The 17,110-nt window shown below is 54.9% G+C and overlaps 8 protein-coding genes across 8 annotated transcripts; 3 read left to right on the top strand and 5 right to left on the bottom strand.

Moving 5' to 3' along the window:
• Nucleotides 1–761: 761 nt before the first annotated feature.
• BAUCODRAFT_376140 (uncharacterized protein) lies at nucleotides 762–1,532 on the bottom strand. The gene has a single exon (XM_007675653.1). The coding sequence runs from the start codon at nucleotides 1,223–1,225 to the stop codon at nucleotides 902–904; it is 324 nt and encodes a 107-aa protein (XP_007673843.1). The 5' UTR covers nucleotides 1,226–1,532; the 3' UTR covers nucleotides 762–901.
• Nucleotides 1,533–1,768: 236 nt separating this feature from the next.
• On the bottom strand, nucleotides 1,769–5,326 carry BAUCODRAFT_376210 (uncharacterized protein). Its single transcript, XM_007675654.1, has 2 exons — nucleotides 5,102–5,326; nucleotides 1,769–5,032 (listed from the first exon to the last, which is right to left on the bottom strand). Exon 2 carries the CDS (start codon nucleotides 5,006–5,008, stop codon nucleotides 1,841–1,843), a length of 3,168 nt encoding a protein of 1,055 aa, XP_007673844.1. The 5' UTR covers nucleotides 5,009–5,032; nucleotides 5,102–5,326; the 3' UTR covers nucleotides 1,769–1,840.
• Nucleotides 5,296–6,643, top strand: BAUCODRAFT_22007 (uncharacterized protein; the record flags this gene model as incomplete). The annotated part of the gene is made up of 3 exons (XM_007675247.1): nucleotides 5,296–5,326; nucleotides 5,378–5,542; nucleotides 5,589–6,643. The coding sequence occupies 3 exons, from the start codon at nucleotides 5,296–5,298 to the stop codon at nucleotides 6,641–6,643; spliced, it is 1,251 nt and encodes a 416-aa protein (XP_007673437.1).
• Nucleotides 6,644–6,942: 299 nt separating this feature from the next.
• Nucleotides 6,943–8,787, bottom strand: BAUCODRAFT_376172 (uncharacterized protein). The gene is made up of 2 exons (XM_007675655.1): nucleotides 8,573–8,787; nucleotides 6,943–8,398 (listed from the first exon to the last, which is right to left on the bottom strand). Exons 1-2 carry the CDS (start codon nucleotides 8,593–8,595, stop codon nucleotides 7,243–7,245), a joined length of 1,179 nt encoding a protein of 392 aa, XP_007673845.1. The 5' UTR covers nucleotides 8,596–8,787; the 3' UTR covers nucleotides 6,943–7,242.
• A 68-nt stretch (nucleotides 8,788–8,855) lies between these two features.
• On the bottom strand, nucleotides 8,856–9,427 carry BAUCODRAFT_65848 (uncharacterized protein; the record flags this gene model as incomplete). Its single annotated transcript, XM_007675582.1, has 3 exons — nucleotides 8,856–9,254; nucleotides 9,307–9,340; nucleotides 9,393–9,427. 3 exons carry the CDS (start codon nucleotides 9,425–9,427, stop codon nucleotides 8,856–8,858), a joined length of 468 nt encoding a protein of 155 aa, XP_007673772.1.
• A 491-nt stretch (nucleotides 9,428–9,918) lies between these two features.
• On the bottom strand, nucleotides 9,919–11,131 carry BAUCODRAFT_102996 (uncharacterized protein). Its single transcript, XM_007675656.1, has 2 exons — nucleotides 10,924–11,131; nucleotides 9,919–10,867 (listed from the first exon to the last, which is right to left on the bottom strand). The coding sequence occupies exons 1-2, from the start codon at nucleotides 11,044–11,046 to the stop codon at nucleotides 10,031–10,033; spliced, it is 960 nt and encodes a 319-aa protein (XP_007673846.1). The 5' UTR covers nucleotides 11,047–11,131; the 3' UTR covers nucleotides 9,919–10,030.
• Nucleotides 11,132–11,281: 150 nt separating this feature from the next.
• BAUCODRAFT_136900 (uncharacterized protein) lies at nucleotides 11,282–13,155 on the top strand. The gene is made up of 2 exons (XM_007675657.1): nucleotides 11,282–11,531; nucleotides 11,582–13,155. The coding sequence occupies exons 1-2, from the start codon at nucleotides 11,328–11,330 to the stop codon at nucleotides 12,911–12,913; spliced, it is 1,536 nt and encodes a 511-aa protein (XP_007673847.1). The 5' UTR covers nucleotides 11,282–11,327; the 3' UTR covers nucleotides 12,914–13,155.
• A 623-nt stretch (nucleotides 13,156–13,778) lies between these two features.
• On the top strand, nucleotides 13,779–14,380 carry BAUCODRAFT_376310 (uncharacterized protein). Its single transcript, XM_007675658.1, has 3 exons — nucleotides 13,779–14,019; nucleotides 14,099–14,160; nucleotides 14,277–14,380. Coding segments are annotated over exons 1-3 (213 nt in total). The 5' UTR covers nucleotides 13,779–13,870; the 3' UTR covers nucleotides 14,279–14,380.
• The last annotated feature ends 2,730 nt before the right edge of the window (nucleotides 14,381–17,110 follow it).

Here is a 17,110-nt window from a genome sequence, read left to right on the forward strand (position 1 = left end):
ATGGTTATATGAAGATGTCATATCTATTTAGCCGAGAGCTCTTCGAATAGTCTCCTAGGCTGAATCTAATGCGGCAATAGCAAATAGAGGCAAGTGCAGTATACCTGCCTCTAGTGGACGCGAGAGAAACGGAAGGCTCCGATAGTGTACCAGCCAAATGTTATACACGAATTCAAAAACCGAGGTAGAGAGACCGACGGGCCGCGAGTAGCTCCTGCAGATGCACCGGCATACTTTTCGCGCGTCTACGTGCGCCCAGTCAGTTTGCACTAGATTCAAGAACTGGTAGTGGCGGTGCTGCATGACCATCGTCAAAGTTCACCTAGAAGCACTGGCCGCGTGGTCGTTTTCTACCCCGAACCTAATGGCCCAGAACCATACCCTAAGCGTACACTAAATGGCGAAGCTCGACCAGCATCATCCTTGACGATTCCAGCACTACATTTGGGCACCAACGCATCAATGAGTCCGCATCGTGCAAACAGAGGGGAGACATCCGAAACAGCCGATAACGGTTTGATGATGCTTTTGATTGTGGACTAATTGCAAATTCTCAACGTAGTATAGTGAGTAGAGACCGTACTCCACCGAAAACCCCGAGGCTCGCACTTCACTTCGTGACATACCAAGCTGACAGATACAATATTTTTAAACCAAGTCGCATCTACCGCTTGTGGGCCATGTTTGCGGGCATGGAACCGCAGGAAGGAATTTGTTCGCTTTTGCTTGTCGCCATTTGTCAGGTCTTCCTTACGTGGCTCCAGCCTCACCGACACGTCTCGTCACGGCTCCTAAATCTCACAAGCTGTGACTGGTTCTGCGACTTGACGAAGATTGTCGATCGTCATAAAAAGTAACACCAGATAGTGAACAACGACCAACCCACTGCCTCGGTGGTACTCTACCTCGGCTTCCATTTATCTCTACCAATGCAACGAAACTCGATCGCAGGAGATCTTGCACATTTCCCAGCGTCCGATGGCGGAGTAGGATAACTCGAGTGCACGACAGTGCGTTGCGCCGAACTGCCCATCACGATATCGGGCATGGTCGCTTTGGGCCCGCAATGCGGACATGCTGTCTCCACCTCCAGCTGCACGGTACAGTAGTCTTCGCAGTACAGCACGCGTGTGAGATCTTCGTTGACGTTCTTGCCGCACATGTGCACATGCATTGGCGTGTGCTTGTTGCATCCCGGGTAGTGAGTGTATCTGTGGTAGCACATTGCTGCCTTATCGTACCCTGCTTTGAGGCGGGGACCACGAAAACCAGTCGTTGTTGACGATCCGATGTAGTTACTGGCGGTGTGTCAGGCTAATGCTGTTGCCGGTGCCAAATGTTAGTGGCGGTGCTTCGAGTATGGCCTTCCATTCACGCTCAAATTTTTTTAATAGCTCGGCGAGGAGTCTTCGATGCTCCAGGTACTGACCCACTGACATGTAGTTGTATGTTAGGTGCCATATTGCTTGCCTCATGAGCTGATGTTTGCCGCGTGCGGTTTGCAGAGGTCCTGCAGGTCCATAACACCAAACAAACAACGCATCCGCGCCGCAAACGAGCGTCGACTGCGAGGAACCCGTTTACAACAAGCAAGCGTCACCGCTCATTGCAGTCTCGCTGCAAACCATGAAGTGCATTGTACTGATGGAATATCTTCACCATCGAGCAGACAGCGCAGCCGTAAGTTGAGTCTGTAGAGCAGACACACACAGCTGGCGAGCATGCCACGTTTGCGTAATGCGACCGAAGCATGAGTGCTGATAATCATGCTATATTCCGCAAGTGGCAGGGGTCGTCATGGGCGTTGTTGAGAAAGGTCGCGCATGTCTTTCGATGTCGTTTAGCTTGGGAGGGTCGCAAACCGCCAATCCATGCCCTTAGGCACGCTCGGCACGATCGGCCTGCCCATAAGATCAGCCTTGACCTTCGCGAGCCACAGCGCATCGGGATTCGCCTCCTCAAACGCTCCCTGGACCTCTTCATGTTCCAGGACTGTTGTCAACATCTCCAGCGCATCATCGCACAGCTCCGGTGGAATGGCTACTTGTCTCACAATCTTTTGCAGTGTGCCAGACATTGCCTTCCACAACAAGCGGGCAGATGTGTTTGTATGATCTCCCAATGATCTGGTTATGGCTCGCTTGATCGTCGGGTCAGTCGGCACAAGCGCTGTGCTTGGCCCTGTCTGCTGCACTGGTGAAGCCTTGACAATTCCGACCGAAGCGACAAGCTGTCTGACAGTTTTCTCCCACAAAGCCGCAAGGTTGGGCCACAGTGCAACTACCCTGCTGTGCATGAAGTCGCCGGCGTACTCGCACAGTACTCCCACAATGTCGACAGCCATCGCTTGAACGTGCGGCTCGGCGTCCTCAAGTCGAGATGTGATCTCCGGCCATAAGGTGTTGACCAATGGTAGGAAGGAGTTTTCGTGACGTGCTATAGCTGGGACTGTGGTTCTGATAAGGGAGAGCAAGCTTACGCGCAGTGATGGCGAAGCAGATGGTAAGAAATGCTGCGTTAGTTCCGTAATCTTGAAGAGGAGATTATAAGTCCTGGGCGCTGGAGGTGGGACGTCTTCGTCTGAAATTTGCTTGTCTTGATCGTTGAACCCTTCCTCGTCGTCCATGCTGTCGGTCCTGCTCCGGGCGTCGTCCTTGTTGGCGAGCTTCCACGGTCGCTGAGGATGCGCTTCTCGGACACCTTCCCGCGATCGCTGTCCTTCAATAGCACGCTCGTGCAGTACACCAGCAAGCTGTTGTACGGTAGTCGGTTCCCACAGTCCACGCGAGAAGCTCGACAAGACATCAGGCCTACCGTGTTCGATAGCCATAAGCTGCGGAGACTTAGCACCTTCCTCAGCTACGACACTCAACACCCTGAACAACAACTCAACAAGCAACCCGTACCCATGATAGCTCTCCAAAATAGCAAAAATGCTCTCCACAGTATCTTCCAGATACGGCAAAAGACTCGGTCCTGCAAGCCGCACCATCATGAGCAAGACTTGCGGCGCTTGGGGCGAGACATCGAAGGCATTAAGCTTCAGCGCTACAGCGTTGGTCAGGTAGTCGACGTTGTCTACGATGAGGTCTTTGACCGAGGAGTAGCCGCAAGCTTGTTGGATGATATTAAGGGTGGTGATACTGTCCTGTTGGAGTTCGCTATTCGGTGTTGCTAAGGTGTGGAGAACGGGATAGAGGGCGTCAATGAGCTCGTAGCGGAAATCTGGGCCGGCAGTCTGCGCTCGGAGAGCAAGAGTTCGGAGACCTAGTGCTTGAAGCCGAAGATCTGGCGGCTCGTCTTCTTCCGGAAAGGCAGAGAGCACCGAAAGAGAGAACGCGTAGAGTTCGTCAAGGTGCTCCATCTGCTCTGCGCGACCCTCATTCGTGGCACTGATGAAGTCGCTTACATCGTCGTTTTTAGAGAGTGCGCTTTGAAGCGCAGTAAGCGAGAGCCAGAAGGCTGCAATTTGCTGCTCGCCATTAGTATTCCGCAGAGAGTGCACCAAGTCCGTGGTGAAGAAGGGTGACGGCGTGGTTGTGGAAACAACCCGCGCAAAATCCTCGATACTGCTTAGAAGACTTTCCTGGTTCCGATACTGCACCAAGGCCGATCTAAACTGGACGCTGCCCAGGCTATTGTCACTCACCACAAGATCCAAAGAACGCACCGGAGACGCAAACCTCGATGCGGCCTTCTGTAGCCCGCCTTCCCGCAGTGTAATGACCACGCTGTCCGCGAGACTGCTCGCTAGCATTCGGTCAATAGTGCTAGTGTCACCTTTGCCCTGTGCAAGCAATTTATACGCTGACGCAGCTTGGGCAAGCTTGTGCACCTTAGCTTCTTCGTCGACAGATTGCATCAGAGTTGGCAATGATTGCAGCCAGTCATACAGTGTCGTCTCTAAGATGCCCTGAAGAGCTGGCTTGACCGCTAATAGATACTGGAGCTTCCTGTAGGTGTCATGTTCACTGCTCGCCGTAGATAACGAGAGGAGCGTCTCCAAAGCGACACTTGTGCAAGTGCTGAGAGTTGTCTCGCAGCTTTCCAGTATCACCGAGCAGAGACTGGCCAGAACCTTCTTCACGTCATCTCGTTCGTGATTTTGCAGGTGCATCATGGCTGTCAATGCGGGCTTGAGCTGAGAGGCGGCCGTCTTGCACCATTGCTCGCTTCTCACGGCGCCGGTTCGTTCGTGCCGTGCCTGCCCTGCTTTCATGGTCATGCTGTCGCCCAAAGTACGCTGCAGTAGAAGCGCCACAAGCTGCAGGCAACCAATCAGTACCCTATGATTTCTTCTTTGCTTCGTGCTCGGCGCCAGAACTTTGGTAAGCTTCGAGATGATACCAGGCAAGAATGATGCGCAAAGATCGGTATCGGCTACTCCATCAACCAAAGCACGTAATGCATCCACTGCATCAACCTGAGTCTCGACTGATGCACCATCTTCAATGCCATCTAGGACAATCGTTACTGTCTGGCCCAGTTGAGGGAAGTTTGCCTCGGAGCGGAAAAGCTTTAGGCAACCAGGCGAACGTCCAGCGACTGTAAACACACGACGGAGACAACCGAGAGCTGCAGTCTGTAAGGAGTCTGTCGTTTCATCGAATTGAAAGCCTTTAGGGTTCTTCTCGGCCATCAAAGTGCACAGGATGACGATCTGCGCAGCCAACTGCGGCTCGATGCTCTGACGCCATCCTTGTGAGATAAGGATTGCAATACATTGTAGACTAGTCTCGAGGCAGCGCAGGGACGCCTTCTGGCTGAGCTTGAGGACTTGCGAAATGGGAAAGAATACGTAGTCGGCGAGCTTGGAGTCCAGACTGTCCGGTTGCGTGGATAGCTTGGTGAGTGCAATGCTGAGTTCCTCAAGTGCGTTTGCCACGGACTGTACGTCGCCGCATGGCCCGCTGAGCGCAAGTGCCGCTTGGCTCAAGGTCACGCATCGTGGCTTCAGCAGTTGAAAGGCCTGGTTTCTGCCCTCCATGGTCGGGCCAAGGAGAGGCATGTCAGCTGAGTCACTTTCATATTGCTGGCATCGGTCAGTCACTTCCTCTGTTGCGCCGAACTCATCTCAAAGTGATCATGGGGCGTCACTTACCGTTGCCTTCACAATAAGTACAAGGCGGAGTCGGACAAGAGACGAGTGAGCGCCTTAGTCAGCTGATTCAGGCTGGCCTAAGCTCACGAGCCCTACCGAAGAAGGCAATTGCGAAAGCGCTCGAGCCTGCGACGATCACATACAGACATGTGATGCAGACGGACCCGTAGGCGCGATTGATTCAAAGATCGACGATGGCACCCAATGGAGCGACGGCGCGGAAGAGTAAGTAAAGTCGGCCACTACTGTAACGCTCCTTGACTGACAGCGCAACAGCGCCCGCTCCACCAAAGCCCATAAAGACGGAGCAGAGCGATGGCATATCGCTTGGGAGCCTCTTCGACGACCTTGAGAACACGCAACCGGACGTCAAGGATGATGTCCGCACGGCACTCCCTGTGCTGGACAAGCCGGGAAGCTGGGAAAGCAAAGTCGTTGGAGGTATAGCCACCTGGGCACACGATTTCATATCATGCTATATGCTGAGCGACCGTAGGCAAGAAGCGCAACGATGCCGCCGACCGCTCTGGGTCTCCACCCTTCAACAAGATCCCGGCCAACCTCGCCAAAGCCTTCCCCAGCGGCAAACTCATGGCGGATCGTCCTGACGTGCTCAAGTGCACGCACTGCAAGCGACCCGTACTGAAGCACGCCATGGCCGGACACGTTGAGCGCTGTCTCAACAAGAAGCAGGAGAAGCAGCGCAAGAAGAAAGAAGCGAAGGATGCTCGTGACGCTGCTGCGCGTAAGGAGCGAGGCGGGGGCGACAGTGACGCCGAGGGCGAGGAAGACGGTGCGGGTAAAGGCAAGACGGCCGCTGGAAAAGGAGAAGGGCTTGTTGCCAGCAAGAAGCGCAAAGCCGTCGATGAAGCCGAAGAAGGTGTGGGAGGCTCGACGAAGAAGAAAAAGAAGAAGGAACAGGAGAAAGCGAAGGCGCCGCGACCGAAAGCTCCGGTGGACGTGGAGAAGCAGTGCGGCGTCGAGCTGCCTCAGGGTGGACAGTGCGCACGGAGTTTGACTTGCAAGAGCCATAGTATGGGCGCGAAGCGTGCAGTTCCAGGCAGAAGCGCGCCGTACGACAAGCTCCTCATGGAGTACCAACGGAAGAATCAAGCGAAATTGCAAAAGGCGGCTTTCGATGCCAACGCTCCGGACCCGGACGACGACAGTTTGCCTACGGGGCCTATCGATTCCGATGAGGAGAAAGACGCCATCATGGCTGCTATTGGTCGTTCATGGGGCGGCGCGCCGCTGTACGAGCCTCAACCCGTCCCTCTACGCAGAAAGTACGAAATCAATCGTTTCAGGAGTATGCTGGCCTCCGCAATGGGCACGCGCACTGGTGGCGGCATCTTGGGCGGTGGCGGTGCCGTCGGCGGTGGGAACTTCTTCACGGGTATGGCTGCTCCACCTTCCTCCGCGCCTAATGTGGATGCGGACGGCGTGGGGCATGCGAGGAGGCCGAGTGTGGTGCCGGGGGCGAGGAGTATGATGGCACCGACTGCGAGCAGTCGGAAGGGAAGCGTGGCTGTCGCTACCTGAAGCCTGCTATGCAATATTAGCTCACGCATTTCGTTCGTCGCTTATGATCTGGAGCAACAGCTCAGGAAATGGAGCTAGACGAAATGGATGCGAGGAATGGGCACATGTTTGGCCAAGCTTGAACAGCATGGCTTCTTTATACATGAGATTATGGCCGCGTCTTGGTGGGCGAAATCACGGCGTCGTTTATATGGATTCGGATGATACCCCTTGGGCATACTTGGCAGTTATGATTACGCATCTGTACATAGAAAGCATCGAGCTCCTCATGATGCATTAACTCGGTCCTCTCCGTGCTAAGCTACCCAAGGCCATCTCAACCGTTGCACCATTTAAGCCTCGGGTAGCTGACATAGTATGGGGGAGTAAGGAAGCAGCACGTCCGTAGACCTTATATTCAAGGCCGACTCAGCACGCTTCTCGTCCCACCCAGTCAGGAACGCAATCACTTACTTACTCAACGCGCTACCCTCAAGCACCACCAAGGTCTGTCGACGAGGTTCCAAGTCACATCGAGCTGGATAACAGGTCGTCAGCAAGCCGCCCTTCTGTCACCACCTCCTCTGCCAGCTCACTCGAGCGAACCGTGCAGCTACCCATCAGTGTTTGATCATCTTACACCCACTACCACACCTCCTATGGCCGCACTTGAGCTGCGCGCAACTTTTCTGCTCCGCGATCGTCTGCGCCCGACACTGGCAGCACGTCCATCGCTTACTCCAACCCCACGCGTTGTCCGGGCGGGAGCTGGAGCCGAGCTGGCTGCACCACTGATACACGGGCAACCGCAGCGGCTCGTAGACGGGAGGGAGCACCAGCGTGCTGAACTTGTCGTGCGATCCTGCTTCCTCACCGGTCGGTGCTGGAGACTTAGAAGGCGAGACGGAGAGGTGATCTCCATCTTCATGCGAGGCCGGGACATCGTCTGGCGACGGAAAGACTTTCGACTCGTCACCTGAAAATGTCTGGTTGTACCTCAAGTAGGTCCCAGTGTTCTGCGGTGAGAGGCGGCGGGTGAACGTCGGCTTGCTGGTAGAGGTGGTAACGGTGTCAGTGGAGTTTGGCACCACCAGTTCGCCATCTGCCGCGTTTGACGGAGAGGGTGTCCTGGGGAGTGGTTTCGCTCCGGGAGCAGTGAGCTCGGTGGAGACAGAGTGGACCTTCACGGAGGAATCGCCGCCGCTTGCGGATGCGGTCGAGGCGGCTGAGTCCGTGCGCTCCAGCCTGCGCTCCTGCGACCTTGTGGAACGGCGAGTGAAAGAGGATATACTGAGCCGCTGGGCGTCATCGTTATCTGAGCTGCGGCTGCGCCTGCTTGCGAGGAGGGGTCTCGGCCATGCTTGATTCTCGGTAGTGACGGATGTCGCAGCCGCTGGTGACTCAGGGAGCTTGTTGTCATCAAGATCCTCGCTAAATGCAGTCTGCTTCTCCTGGCCCATCATGGTCTCGGAATCAGTGCGTAGAAGACTGGGTGCCATGGTAGCTGCACTTCGAAGCTTGTAGCGGTTGTTGGATGCTTCGGAGGGTGACACACGGCGGATGCTGCTCTCCGGTCGCGAGAAAAGAGGTGACGGTATCGCTGCCGTGTTGCTGAAGTCTTCGATCGATACAGCCTCGACATTGTGTCCAGGTGGTGTTGACAATCTCTCGGGAGTCCGCGCTAGTGGCGGCGCTGGCAGCTCATCGGCACTCTGAAACTTCATGTCCTCTCTTGGATGCCGCTTGCTTAGCCTCTTACGCAGACTTGCCATGGTGCTAAGCAACGTCAGTGAGTGGAAGAATAGGCTTCGCTGCGCCAAGTGCAGTTATCGCCGATGGTTGAGCTTTGGTGTTGGCAGCGAAAGTGCCGTGTAGTGACAACGCTCGAAGCTCGTGGCTTAGAAATAGGGAACCATTCACGTGAAGAGAGTGTTAATGCCCGTAACTTACTACGCATCGAAAACCGGCACCATACACTTCTGCTTCAATATTCGCGCGTATTGAGAATTGCCTCAAAGTACTGTGATGCTTGAAGGTGCGTCGCGGAAAGTACCGTCGGTATGCAGTCTCGATTACCTACGCGAAACGCAGGAGCTGCTGTCCTCGTTATATGGTTCGCGGCACCGTAGCCCACTACGGCCCAGAACGTGCTGTAGATGTCTCCGAACCTCACTTCGTCGAGCAGGCTCCCAGGTCCTCCGCGCCAGGTAGAACTCTTGCACACAAGCCCAGCCTACATCACCATCTTCAAACCCACCCAGGCGGCCAAGCCACAAAGCCCCACTTGAGGAAGGGAGAACGCAATGCCCGCATATCTCCCCGAGCCATCAGTCTTGTCTGCCCTTGTATACCCGATCGCATAGGCGATGCGGTTTGCAGCCCATACCAGACCTAGCCCAGTAGCCCAGAGCGGATGCTGCACGCCCGCGATCAGCATGGCCGCCATCGTCATGCCATGGTTCTCCAGATAATTGGCATGAGCACGCTGCGCGCAGTTGAAGATGTACATGGCCTTCTTCTGCTCGCCGCTTGAAGCAGAAGAGAGGTCGCCGCTGTCGGCGAAGGCCTTAGGGTACGGGACTTTGGCCTTTCTGCGGAAGTTGGCTACGCGGCCGGCATGCCAGAAACCAAGCTGTAGCAGATTAGTATCGAGTCGCCCAATGGAAGAACTGTACGGTACGAACGAAGCACGTTCCGATTGTGGTGAGAATGACATAGCTGCAAGGCGTCCGTCAGCGGTAGTTCCAGGTCGCAGAGCTGGCAACCTTACCCGTATTCCTTGGGCACGAAGAGCTGGACCGACATGGTGGCTGATGTGCTCTTTGTTTCGTCTAAAGTGATTTACTTCGTCTCCCAACGGCGTATCTCCTCGCCTCTTCGAGTTCTGATGCTTTGGTCGTTCTTGCACAAGCAGTCGAGCATGTGCAAGATGAAGACGTCCGCTGAACACGGACGCGGAGCGGTCTCTGCAATGCCCTCCCGTTCTGGCTGACACAGCAGACGGCCATTTTTTCCCCGTCGGCACAATTGTCACAGACTTGTTACACATTGTCGTAAGGTGCTGTGCTCGACCTTAAGTTGGGAATTAGAGAAATCAAGACAACACAGCAGTTTATGTAGGGCTGTAGGACGATGACTCCGATCAGTCATCAGATGCACTCCTGCAGATCAGCCCGCCCGCCCACGGTAAGGTACCCATGCTCGCACGCAATGCGAACCCTACGCTCGGGTCACGCAAACTTTGCACACTCAATCTTACCTTAGCGGACAATGCAAGACCACGACAGGGTAGAAAAGCCTCGTCGTGCTTTCAATGCGCCAGAACTCGTGAAACCACGCTGAGCTTCAAGGCTTTGCAGAGACTTGAACGCTTCGCAGAGTTAGGTACTTTCTACACAACGCTATTGTTCAAAACCTGTCTCGCTGCCGTGTCCGGTAAACCGTATACCCGACATACCCACCCACTCCCACCAAGATGAAGAGCAGCACGCGCATGAAGAACCAGAACCAGCTCCCGCTCTCCTTCGGTCTGCCTGGCCTGCCCTTCTTCCTGCTATAATCACGACTTCCCGCCGCGCCCGTATTCGTCGACCCACTTGGCGAATACAGGTTCTTCGTCTGCACGCTGATAATATCATGGTTATCGCTCAGCTCTCCCGTCTCCGCGCTGAAGCCTAGGTACGCCACACTCGGCAGCTTGACGTTAGGCACCTCAAAGCATCGTGTCCATTCGTCTTCCTTTTTGTAAAGAAGGTCGACTGTGAGTTGCTTGTCCTGGAAGTAGGTAATCTTCGCTTTCGTGGGGTTCTCGTTGTTACGAATGCCTCGGATGGAGCAGCCAGCCAACTCGTTCGCTTTCCCGTCATTCGCTTGATCGTACTGCGTCTGCCCGTCTCCGACCATCGCTACCACGTACGGAAACACCACGCCCGGTCGGTTGTTCTTGTACGTGTCAAAGAACAAGCCCAACCCTTCGAACTTGTCCTTCATGCCAAATACAGGACCCATTTCCGCTCTGTCTTTCGTCACCCACATCGCCATTCCATCGCCGTACAGGCTGCCGGTGCCGTGAATCTTGAACTCGACTTCGATCTCCCAGTTTGTTGCTGTGAGCGGGACCCGACTGAATATCCACCCGGCTCGTGATGAGTGCTGAGAAGTCAAGCGAACGTATTGGTCCGTTCGAATTACTGTTGTGCCGCCGAAGTCGAACCAGCGGGATTGCATGTCCGAATCTAGGTATGGCTGAAGAATTGTAAGCGGGTGCAGCTTTGAGTGAAATGACGGCCATGAGGACGCACTTGTTGTAGGCTATGCGTCCGTAGAGGTATCGACTTGATGTCTGACTCTGCATCCTGTCCTCGGGCCAGAGGTAACCATGCTGCAAGTGCAACAAAGAGTGTGCGAAGGAGTTTGGGAGCCATTGGGGACGATGCTATCGCTCGACCATTCGCTCCAGTATAGGCCCAATTAAGCACGGTGGTTGAAGCAGAAACAGCCAGGACGATTGCAGAGAGTTTGGAATAGCACGTGAGACTGAATGCGGAAACGAGCTTTCCTGTTGCTCGATCGAATGTCCAGCTGGCGGCTGCAGGGCCAAGGAAGCTTCAGCCACACAAGCAGCAGCCACTTCGCGGAGATCTGATATCACGCGACACTCTTTCCATCTCACGGTTTCCAACATGAATCTTCTCAGAGGCAAGCAATGTCAGCATGGACGACGTGGCTTGCTACCAGGACGTCGGAAGTCGCTTCATCGCATCGAGTCCAGCTCGCGTTGACCGCCGCTGTTGCTGTAGCATTCGGCGTCAGCGCAACGATTGGTCTGCAGAGCGCGCGGCGATGGTATGAAGTACATGATCTGAAGGAATCCATACCAGACTTAGAGTCGCCTCATGAAGTTCAAGAGGTGAGCCAAGACTATCGCCTATGTGTTCTTGGTACTAAGCGGACCCGCAGATCAACGACTTCGGCGGCGCAGTTCCCGACGATACCGACGAAAGGAGAGATGACGAACGGAGCGCTGCACTAGCACGACGAGCGAGACTGGGCGACTATGACGAAGCGCTTATCCTGGAGCAGCTGGCGCGTAACCGCGTCTTTCTTACAGACGAAGGATTGGCTAAACTCCGCAACGCCTTCGTGATAGTAGTCGGATGCGGCGGCGTTGGCTCCCACGCAACAGCTGCGCTCGCACGTTCCGGATGTGGTAGACTGCGACTCATCGACTTCGACCAAGTCACACTAAGCTCATTGAATCGCCACGCCGTTGCCACTCTTGCGGATGTAGGCACGCCGAAAGTTCTTTGCTTGCAAAAGCGGCTTGAGCAGATCGTACCTTGGACGCAGTTTGATTGTCGCAATCAGCTATTCGGACAGAAGACGGCAGAGCATCAGCTTGCGCCGTGGGAGGATGGGCAAAAGCCCACGTATGTCATTGATGCAATTGATAATATCGACTCGAAGGTGGCGTTACTGCATCACTGCCATAAGCATGGGCTGAAAGTGATATCGTCTATGGGCGCTGGCTGTAAGTCTGACCCAACTCGCGTCTTCATCGGCGATATCTCTGCCTCTGCCGAGGATCCTCTTTCCCGCACGACACGGCGGAAGCTGCGCATCTTGGGAGTTAGCGAAGGCATACCCGTGGTGTTCTCGTCCGAGAAGACGGGTCCAGGCAAAGCTCAGCTCTTACCGCTGCCGGAAGAAGAATTCGCCAAAGGCCAGGTCAACGAGCTTGGCGTCTTGCCCGACTTCCGCGTCCGCATCCTACCCGTGCTGGGGACAATGCCAGCGGTCTTCGGGCTGTGTGTGGCGAATCATGTCATGCTAGATATCGCAGACTATCCGCACGACTACCTCGCCAGCAAATGTCGGGAAAAGATGTACGACGGCATCCTGGCGCAACTGCAAGGGCTAGAAGAGCGCGTGGCGAAGCATCAAGGCCATAACCCGGTCGGGCTGCGCATACCAGTAATGGCTGATGATGTTGGCTACGTTGTGGAGGAGGTTTGGAAGGGTCGTAGTGCTGTATCCGGGCTAGCGAGTCGATTGGCGCTTGCTAGGTGGCGGAAGCCGGAGGGTGACTGGGTCGATAAGCAGACGCCAGGTCAGAAGGCGGATGTGCTTCAGCTTGACGATTTGGTTTGTATGACGAAGGACGAGATGTTACGGCATGAGCGGGAGGTGTTGAAGGAAGGCAAGCCGCCCGAGCAGCTCTATGACAAGGAGGTCTGTGAGCTGGTGGAGCGGCGATGGAAGGAAGAACGAGCATATAGAGCTCAGAGATAGTATGAACGAAACGACTCTCCACTTCCTCATCAGCCTGTAATTGCTTGACAAACCCTGAAGGTTATGCTCGTGCAAGGATGCAATGTCCTCAGATTAGCTCTCTTATGTTCTCAGTGACGACCAGAACCCCTGACCGGCGATGCTGGTCAAAAAGCCGGTTGCCTGCAACTTTGGCTTTTGACACGGATTATCATCACTGGACATTGCAAAGCATGCTTGCAGAAGCAACCCACCTTCTGCCGCCGGCGTAACCACAGCAAGCTGCACCTTCGCAAGCTGGCATGCCATCCTCGCACCCTCAGCAGACAGAATCAGCAGACAGACGGAGCTAGCACGCTGCTCCGATTGAAAACTATCTGTTTGATCGATCCTCATGGCTCCGCCACCGTCCTTTCGAACATGCAGAATGAAGCTGGATCTGGCGCTTGGCCTGGTTCTCGGTCATGAGCGTACTGTAAGTGCTGACACGTCCCGCTGATCTGTCACCGGAGTGCACTAGGCATGTCGTCAACCGCATCGATGAGCAAAAGGTTGCTTGAGCTGGCAATAGGCTGTTGCAATCTAGCAAGGGAGGTGGAGGAGCATGTCAAGTTACAGCCCTACGATTTCTGTTCTAATGACTCAGCCATGCCACCTCCCGCACGCTTGTGACGCACCAATAACATTCACAAGGAAATGTTTCGGGTACGTGCAGATGGCGGGTACTGGAGGTGTGTGTCAGTGTTTCGTCATTGGGCGGCGCACTGGAATGTCAGTCGAGGTGCCTACTTAGAACACTGAGCTAGTAGACGAAGACCCACCTCGATGTTCCTCCATTGTGTACTGCGTGCTTTATGCTTGAGAAGTGGAAGTGAGGTCGAATAGGGCTCAAAGACGGAACGCATCGACAGATTCGGCCCGAAATTTCGGGGGATTTGCCGCATCTGACCGAGTCCGCCTCGTTTCCATGCGTTCTATATGTACGTGTGTTCCCCTGAGTGCCAAGTGGTGAGGTGTGCGCTTAGACCAATACATGTACTCGAGATAAGCTGCCACCATACGTGGCGCCCAATGCCGGCTTGTTCTCACAGCCGGACCAACATGAGAGCAACTACTACGGTCTGTACGTACGTTAGGCACTCTGATAATCATCTCCACCTTCAAGGTCTACTTAGAACCATTGTGAAAGCAAGAACCGGTGACCAGAATTATAGGAGTAATCGTGCCAGAGCTCAGCGCCTGTGCGGTTCGCGAATGCTCGCCTTGCTGTAAGTTCAGCAGTGATGGCGTGGGCGAGACACGGCACGTGAGCCTTCTCCTGCTATTGAAATGGCATATTTTGGCGAAGGATCTGGAAGGCTGACGCTCCCCTGCAATCGCATAGGAAGGCTTTCTGCGCCTTGATATTCGAGGCATGCAAGCGGCTGAAGATCTGTGCTCAACTATCCTGTCATCTCCCAGACATCTAGGCATGCTTGCCGGTGCCTTCCTTGGTTGTTCGACTCACCTATATCTTGTCCTCCCACGTCGTCGTCGTTGGCTTTCTGCTGGACACGACGATCATCTATTATCTTCCCCTCATAATTATCATGCCGCTTCTGGGAGCTTTGAGGTGGCTGACATGCTTTGCGATTCCGCCAGCGCTCGTTGGTGCCATTCAATATCCAAGACTGGCTTCATTAAGCAATTCAAGTATAATCTGGACAGGCCAGACGCCGCCAGCGTCTTCAAGATCCACAAGTTCTGAGGCAATCGGCAATACCTTCACTTCGGGCGCGTACAGCACTGCTGAGCAGTCTAGTAGCCCCCCAACAGCAGATGGCACTGCCTCTGTTACCACGGCGAGCAATGCGCCCGCTTCGCAGACAATGTCTCTGCCATCTGGCATCATAACGGATGCGCCAGTATTGGATGAGCCATCGTGTTGCTGGATCTACGGTGGCTTCCAAGCCGTTACAATGAACACTTGGTACACTGGGGCGTCCACCAGCTGGCTAGCCACAGTCATTACCACGTACCTAAAATACCCTAACAGCACTACCATTGCAAATATTACGACCAAGTACACACCGAAGAATGAAACCTTGACCGCTTTCGGGGAGAATGGGCCTGATGCGGACGCTGGTGCAACCCCAACCATACCTGGGGTGCCGACAAGCATCATACCCCCCTGGTTGATGCAGGATACCCATTATGGCGCGAGTGACGTATACTTTGTCAACACTACATTTGGCGGGTACGTGACGAACGTCGTAAAGCGTCGCGGCGACGGCGCGGAGAATGCATTCAACCTTAAGCTAATGCTGTCGCAGTCTCACCTCGACGCCTTATGCTGTGTGGAACAATCTAGCAGTGTACACAGGTATACCTACAGATACTGCGAACGGCGCTCCGCACACCGTTACAGATGATGCAAATGTGTGTGGCATTTATGATGTCCTCACAGTGAACACCGTTGTTTCAGGCTCTTGGACAACATCAGGAGTGAGTGTCCGCGTCCCAGAGGACGGCTTCCTGGCATTTCTTTGGGACGACGTGCCCTCAACAACGCTGCCAGGGGTCACTGTTTCTGTGCCTGCTTCAGCACCGCTGTCCGTGCGGATGTTTCCGCCGGCTGAAGTGACGGAGATGCCCCAGGTTCTTTTAGAACGTCCGTGGATCACTAAATGTTGGTTGCTGCCAGGTACCGGAGAGCCGACTGTGCATATCCCTGTCGCGCAGCTGACGAGCACGTCGTCAACTGTGATTACGATGGCTGGGCCAGCCTCCATTGATAGCGAGTCTGCTTCGTCAACCGAGGTAACCGGAACCGTAGTAGCACCGGCAGCACTTCAACCAGGAATCAGCGCAGCGGGAGCATCGAGCACCCGTTCTGCATCTTCAGCTCCTACAACACCATCTTCGCTCTGGAACGTCGGTTCGAGCTCGCCTACTGGACAACCTTCACCACAGTACTCGACCAGTGCAATGACGAACTTGGCTACTGCAGTCCTGGCGAATCAACCTAGTAGTGCTACACAGAGCCCATCAACACACTCGTCAGATAGCGCAGAGGCAGCATCCAGCCCCACAACCACAGCTCAGATTACTGGTGCGCTACCAGAATCTGCAGTGCTACCTTCGAGCGCAGCGACAACCGCGTCCGCCCAAGCTGCTTCCCCGCCTGCGACTTCCTCAAACCAGCAGCCTGCTAATGCCGCAAGCGTGTTGGCACAGGCTCTGTCCTCGTCATCGCTTCAGCAAGTGAACACACCTACGGCAGTCGCCGTTGCGGCATCGGACTCTCTTACCGCCGGTGGCTTAGCAGCAACGCAAGAAGGCACGACTTACTCCGCAGGAGCTTCTCAGTCAGCAGTGCAAGTGGTTGCAAATGGCGTGACAAGCACGGTCACGCAGTCGCCGCAGAGCCACGACAATGTGGTTGATACCGCGCCAACATCAGCTGGAGCTTCGGCAGGACAGGCCTCTCCGCAAGCGCAGAGTGTGGGCACGGGTGTAGTTATTGGGTCACAGACTGCGGTCGTTGGTGACTCTGCTGTGACAGTCCAAGGCACGACTTACTCCGCGCTTTCTTCAAATGCTGTCCAGGTTATTGCGGGCGGAGTGGCGACTACTGTTCAGATTGCTACAAGTTCACCTGCGACACAAGTAGGCGGAGCAACCATCAGCCTTGTGCAAGTGCACATCTCGACAGCACAAGCTGCGGCAACTACGCAAGCTCCAGCACCTGTCGTAATCGTCGGAAGCCAGACATTCGCCGTTTCTAGTGCAGCATCGATTGCGATCGCTATTGGCTCACAAACTATCGCTCAGGGTACAACAACGGTAAACGGACAGACAATTGCGCTTAATGGCAATACACTTCTTGTGGCTTCCGGAGGCACTACGACTACCCAAGTCATCGCGGCTGCTACAACACCGATCGCGCAACAGGTTACGATCGGCAGCCAAACCTACATTGCGTCGCCCGTAGCCTCTCCTGTAATCGTCATCGGATCAAACACTGTCGCTCAAGGTACGACTACCCTGGACGGGCAGACTGTCGCATTGAACGGCAACACTCTCGTTGTGGCTTCCGGAGGCACTACGGCTACCCAAGTGATCGGATCCGGAAACGGAGCCGGCAACACGCAAGCAGCGCAACAAGTCACGATCGGCAGTCAGGTCTTGACTGCTTCCGTAGCAGCAGCGTCGCTTTCCGCCATTGTCCTTGGGACC

The sequence above is a fragment of the Baudoinia panamericana genome (assembly GCF_000338955.1).
Source record: "Baudoinia panamericana UAMH 10762 unplaced genomic scaffold BAUCOscaffold_3, whole genome shotgun sequence".
NCBI classification, from domain to species: Eukaryota; Fungi; Ascomycota; class Dothideomycetes; order Mycosphaerellales; family Teratosphaeriaceae; genus Baudoinia; species Baudoinia panamericana.